Source organism: Priapulus caudatus, unplaced genomic scaffold (assembly GCF_000485595.1).
Source record: "Priapulus caudatus unplaced genomic scaffold, Priapulus_caudatus-5.0.1 Scaffold34, whole genome shotgun sequence".
NCBI classification, from domain to species: Eukaryota; Metazoa; Priapulida; class Priapulimorpha; order Priapulimorphida; family Priapulidae; genus Priapulus; species Priapulus caudatus.
In genome coordinates, this window is record NW_014577095.1 from 564,849 (window position 1) to 571,572 (window position 6,724).

A 6,724-nucleotide genomic window follows, 5' to 3' on the forward strand; every position below is an offset into this window, starting at 1 on the left:
TCATATAGTTTCAGTTATAATATGGATAAATTTGCCCTAAAATAAATATAATTGCACTTTTGTGATTAGCCCTCGGTCATTTACCTGCAAAATAAAAATGCAAATACGCAACTTTTTCAGGGTGGCAGCACGGTCGCGGGTGTCATGGCGCCGTTCAAATTTCGTAGCGTTGATCATGATGTGTAAATAATTAATTAAGTATCTGGTGACAAATACATGTGGTTATAGACGATTTGTTATACAGTAAGTACAGTTGTATGCAGTAAAATTTTAGAGGCTACTGTCCCTTTAAACAATGCCGTGATGTGATGTGATGTGCAGTGAGTGATATGTGTGTTTGAGCACACACACGCGCCCACACGCACCCGCACGCGCATACGCTCGCTCGCACGCACGCACGCACACAGAGAGGAAAAGAAAGAAAGAGAGAGTTTAAGAATGTGCGTTAGTTCAACATGTCTTAATTAATTGATAATAAAACGAAAATTACATGATTAGTTATAGTGATCTTTAGTGATCACATCTTGTTGCTCATGAAGAGAATAGTTCTACTAAAAAGATAATTGTCGTAGTCAGAATGAAGGCTGCACATTTACTCAAAAGTGCCTCAAATACCATCTCCTGCGATCTACATTTTCAAAATTTTCGAATTTCCCAGACAGTCACAGACCCCCCGCCTGTGTGCGTACACATCCATTTCACCCTAGCAACGCCCCTGATATATATATATATATATATATCAAGAGTAGATAATAAACACATATTATCACATATATATAAAAACATGTGTTATTATCTACTCTTGATATATATATATTAAGAAAATAGATTGCTGCTCTAAACTAATGCGCAATAGTAGGCATATTTCACACAGCCGAATAATAAGATTGTTATGCTCACGCGTTTTTCCTTTTATATTTCATATCATATTTCATTTTTTCCTGCGACGCACTTGATTGCTGGAACCGACCGGCAAAAAGAAGATGCAAAGTGTAACGACGTAGATATTGAATTATTTAACCTAGCTAGTATAAAACCTAGCGACACGGGTCATCTAACGTAAGCAGATCACGTCATAGGTTATTTTAATAACAGCCAAGGCAACAAGCGAAAGACGCCACCCAGCCATCCCAAGAAACTGAGTCACTGGAACACGAGTAAAAGTTATCACCCACGACGGCAGAGTGACAGTTTAGTACCTATAGAAGGACATCACACCTTGATGTCGCATGCCGACTGATAAAGAACTAACAACGAACGCCGCCGACGAAATTTATGTGAACTATGTGAACTATGAGAACATGAATCTAACTGCCGCGATTCCCAATGACTTCTAGAAGTTTCTGCTTCCGTTCTCGCGATCACGCTAGAGAAGGAAGTCTCTCACCTTCAGTTGTCCATTAAATTCTGGAGAAGGACACAGGATTGCACCATCGCATGCAATAAGGCATTGAGGACACTTGGACCATGCCTTCCTCCAGTTGCATAAATCCGGAACAGTTTCGACAGAAAGGCAGACACAGTTCCCCGGCGCTAAACAGTTCACGACGCTGTCAGCACCGCACTGCTCTCACATGCTCTCGTCACCACGCTACCGTCGCCGCTGGACATCACTGACTGAGGACCTGCCTGCTGCCTGCGACCTGCAGGACTCCACGCTCGTAAACATGAACTGCATTTGTAAACCAGTCGCTTGTCTGTATGTGCCTGGTGTATAAGATGTTAGCCTGCGTAGGCATTGTTGACCTGCGTAGCATTTGTAACGCGTATTTACTGGTTGGCCTGCGTAGCCACCTATTATGTATTGTATGTATCATTGTCAATATGATGTTGATTATTAAAGAATAGAGTAACCGTAGTAATTCTGTGGTTTTAGCATTATACTGTCTGTGGCTTAAGTGCAATAGCACACGTATCTGTTGTACAAACGAACCTGGTCACACTATACGATCACACGTGCCTACTACACGGGATAACACAAAATAAAAGAAGCCCGTTACAACTTATCATATCATTATATCATCTATCATATATATATATAATATTATATATACATATATATATATATATATATAATGATCGAGAAAATAAATTGCTGCTCTGAACTAATGCGCAATAGTATTCCACACAGTCGTGTAATAAGATTTCTATGCTCACGCGTTTTTCCTATTGATGATTTGACACACCTTTGTTCCATATTTTCTCCTGTGCCTTATCTAGGGATTACTGCGTGTTGAATATAAAAGATCACGTAGGGGCGTGTGCGCGTGTATATATATAGGCGTCGTGTCACTGTTCTCCACATGTATTCTAGGCTTCCAGACTTCTTCCGTCACCTGTGTCGGCTCTTTCGGCTTGAATTCAATCTCGTCTCTGTATTAATACAAAAAAATACACAGATTTACAATGTACACCTATTCGACAGCTAAAGAGTATGTCAATGAATACTGTATGTTAAAGCTCTCGCCTGCAGCTTTAAGTTCACCTCATATACAGTCACATATACAATACAAGTGTAGTACTGCACGTGCGTGCAGTGTGAGGTCTTGATCGTCCTGCAGCCAGTGTGTTATACAAGCTACATGTAGACGTTAAGAAGCGATTAACTGCAATTTGAAGAGGTTTACCTTAGGTGCTCTGGAATGTCTGCTTCATAACCTTCCTTCTCCTCTACCTCTCTCAAAATCACCATCATTCATCGTCATCACTGTCTTCTCCATTTTCTTCCCCGGGCTTCACGCGAAAGAATTCGTAGCTCTGCATATTCTTTCGTGCAGCCTCAATTGCCTGTTGACGTCAATCGCTTTCTTCAACATATCCATGTTCTCCCCAGTCTTTGTGATAACCGTATGAGAAGAGACAGTAAGGTGATATCATGACATTAACTCTTGCTCAAATTCATCTACAAGCCTCACTGTATCACTTGATTTATCTAGATATGATACACGTGGATTTTTTTCACATTTAATTAAAAAATCAAGCCAAAAGGGAATCAAAGGGAACCAATAAGGGAATCAATCTTTACCGTAATCCACTCAGCTACGGCTGGTTGCAGTTTAGTATTCAGCATCTTGAGCAGCTCATCAGCAGTATTGATTATGTCTTGTGTTGTCGATTGTTTCGTGAATCCCATGGCAACTCGGACTGCCCACGCTGAATGTCAATGCTATATTTGCTCTGCAGTGCCATGGTGTCTCAGCAGGTCTTCTCTCTCTTCTGATTCCTCATGTCATCAATTCTCTATCCGTGGCGCCATCTGTATTAGCTTTATTGCTATGACCATCTTTTCCAGCCACGGCTGGAACTGTATCCGCTGCCGCTGAATCATCAGGTCGACTCTGTTGAAGTTCTAGACTTTCTTCATTGCAACACTTTTTGCAGCTCCAGATCACAAGAGTCTTTATTCAGTCCCGATGGCCCAGGAAGTGGTACATGTCCTCCATACAGGTTTTCACCCATGTGTGGCAAAAGCAAGCTAAAGCAGCTGTCCATCTGTGTCAAGCAGCTCTGCACAAATGAACAGATATGCAAGAATTCAAAGTAAATTTTCAACTCCCCACCCACCCAACACTACCCACAGGAGATAGCAATCAGAAAGTGTCAAGTCTACATAGTGAGTTTTCCTAACTATAGCCTTCATCACAAAACCAATGAATATTTTAAGTTGCCTCACATGTCACCACATTGCATTGCTATATAGCTTTATTATTTTATTCTAATAACATATGTTTTCTCCTAATATTTTCTCATACAAAAGCTGTTCTGCCTAAAGGACAATACCTGTATTTCTGAATTAGGTCAGTCATTTTGTGAGAAATAACTTTTAACTTGTCCGAAGCATGTCTGTCTGGCTCGTCGCTCATTCTCCCGTTGTTGTTCACCTATGCTCCTGGCTGTGCATGTCTGTGAAGTTAATACCTTTGCATTCTTTGAGATTAGTTGTATCCAACTGGAGTTTCTTGTTAAGCTTCACCATACTTCTCATTCCACTGTATAATGTATACAAAGGCACCATATTAAGCTGGAGGCAAAGGGAAACATCTATTTGACACAGCAACTATCACTGTGATAACTTGAATATGGCTTTGCTGGAACAGTAGCCACTTATACTCTACAAGTTTTTATAATCAAGGTCATATCTTTTAATGAAATTAATGAATTTTTTTTTTAAATCCAGGATTCTTGAGAACTACGTCAATCAAAGGCAGGAAACCTCAAGAGCACCTGTGCACCTAATAGTAGATTTGACGTCAGATCAATGTAGGAGCTGTATGATAGACACAACATAGCTAGACATAATAAGTCTGCCAATAATAGTGAGGTGGCAAAACCTGTCTCTGCAACTCTAGCTACACATTTCTCTCAAGCACATAACAACCGTTCAGCATCCCACACTATGATAGATCACGCGCGCATAACATCAAATGCAATTACACCGACATCCTTACATTCAGTTCAGAAGATCGAGCCTATGTGTGTAGCCAATCGCTGCAACGCGTGCATGTGGCGGAGATGGTCTACACAGGTATACACTAGGTGTGATGGAACGATCTTGCGGGGAGTACATACAAGTGAAGATTGAAAATGTAGTGACATTTCATACCTGGTGGACGGCTGTCAGCACCGCATCCTCAGGGTCATGGCAGCTGCCTTTTGGGCTGGTAAGGGATTCTCAAAGTCAGTCCGCCACATTGCTCAAGAAAGAATTGGAATCTCTCAATCACCAGCTCTCGGAATGCATGCGACCTGTTGAACAACTCATCCACGATTTGGAAGGCTGACAGTCGCATTTCTGCACAAACAAAATACATTTTTTAAATGATCCATGTAATAGGATTCATAATTATTTATGTGTATATAGTTAAAGTGATTTTCTGACCACACAACAAAACTGTTAATCATACTCTGTGCATATATATATATATAATATATATATATATCGCATAGAAGTTATCCCGTATACACATCAGTGTATCATTATTGCACATGTGCTATCGAGTTCAACTACTGCCACTGGAATGACAACTTTGACGACATGATTTACAAATCGTGGCGATAAATACACGTGACTTCCATTGCAGTATTGGCATTGCAGTAATGCGGCATGTTACAACAACTTGTCTTATGTTTTATAAATTCTCACATGCGTAACCTGAACATTATCACAAGTCGTAATATGACAACTAGGCCTATATCAGTATATGACACAAGTAGTGACTAGTGTACCTGAATGTGGTTTCTCAAGCTCAGTCCAAAGAAGTGAAACGTATGTTTTACGTTGTCGTCTGACATCCTGCATGTTTTCTTTATTTTGTCATGACTTCTTGGTCCAGTTTAGGTTCTCCCGAATTAGTAAGTTTCCCAACACAGAAACTTAGTAGTTGTAAATCTTTAACATCCATGTTACTGTATACTAGTACTACTACTAGTAGTAGAGTAGTAGCAGTACTACTCAGTACTGACAGTAGTTATGATCAGTGACAAGTTGAGTGGTGAGTACCTCGACTGTAATCTATCTTAAGAATACGAACACTGAAACGAGGAATTGTCGATCAACTTTGTCTCTTTACTTCTTCGGCATGGTCCTCTTACTTGGAGCTCTTACATGCTAGTAATGTAACGGGAGACCTCAGTGAGTGAGACACCGTCAACGAGGTGATCGAGTGATTGAGTTTTCAGCAACAAGAATCAGCAAAGTTCCGTGTGATTATAGATGGTAACACGTCTCTTTACCTCCTAAATCCAAAACCGGTGCAAGGTAAGGTGCGCAGCTAAGAGCGATTGTTGACAGAAGAACATCCCGCTACCTGGTGGTAGGGAAATGAGTGAAAATTCTCGTTTGTAACATGGCGATGTCTATGTGGCAGTAATCTGTGAGTGTAATCTGTGTGTGTACTGTATGTGTCACTATCAGCCATGCATCCAGAATTTGTTCCATCTGATGTGAGAAACAATGGACCTCCTCCGGACGAGTTTACATTTGTTTCCACACCGCTTTCTCCCGGTACAGAAAAAGGTAATATGAGGTATTATCATGAGGCGATTTTCGTCATGTGCCCGGCCTTGGTAATAGTAATACTACTACTAGTACTAATAGTAATACTAATAGTAATACTAATAGCTCTAAGAAACGCCAAACGGTCTTTGCTAGGGTTAGAAGACGTGTGTATTGACGTTAGTCACACAGCCTGGTCGGGCTAAGCCCGTATTAGGCCAATATTAGGCCTATAACTATAAGTATAACTATAAGTATACCGTAAGTATAATATCAGGAGCGTATAATGACAAACGTTCACAACAATAATTCACATCGAACTCGTACGACAAAAAGTAGTGAAATCAGTACCAAATCGTTGTCTTACTCCTTTGTCATTATACGCTCCTGATAATATGTGGCTGACTCCTTACTCCCCTGACCCAGGAGTCAGGCTTTGACTCAGGGTTGGCTAGTTTCTAGAAACGGTCATACATTGATAAACTGAATCGAATTGAATACTGGTCGGGTACTCGGGGTCAAGCTTCCTACTAGTAGTACTTGTAGGGATACTGTAGTACTACTAGTAGTACTACTACTACTAGTACTAATAATTAGTCTAATAGCTCTAGTACTATAGCCCGCGTACAGTTGCCACTGGCCGTTGCAGTGCCAGCGCAGTTAATGTATGCGGGGTAGTACTAAGAGCTAGCTAGCTTCCTAATAATTCATTAACTGCATTAATCTGTT

General features: G+C 40.6%; 1 protein-coding gene across 1 annotated transcript in view; it reads left to right on the forward strand.

Annotated features, from left to right (window-relative positions):
- The first annotated feature begins 5,840 nt into the window (after nucleotides 1–5,840).
- Nucleotides 5,841–6,724, forward strand: part of LOC106817434 (protein YIPF4-like) — a 15,703-nt gene continuing 14,819 nt past the window's right edge. The window contains exon 1 of the mRNA XM_014822099.1: nucleotides 5,841–6,016. Coding sequence (XP_014677585.1) covers nucleotides 5,917–6,016 — 100 coding nt within the window. The 5' untranslated portion in view covers nucleotides 5,841–5,916. The remainder of the gene's footprint in view (nucleotides 6,017–6,724) is intronic.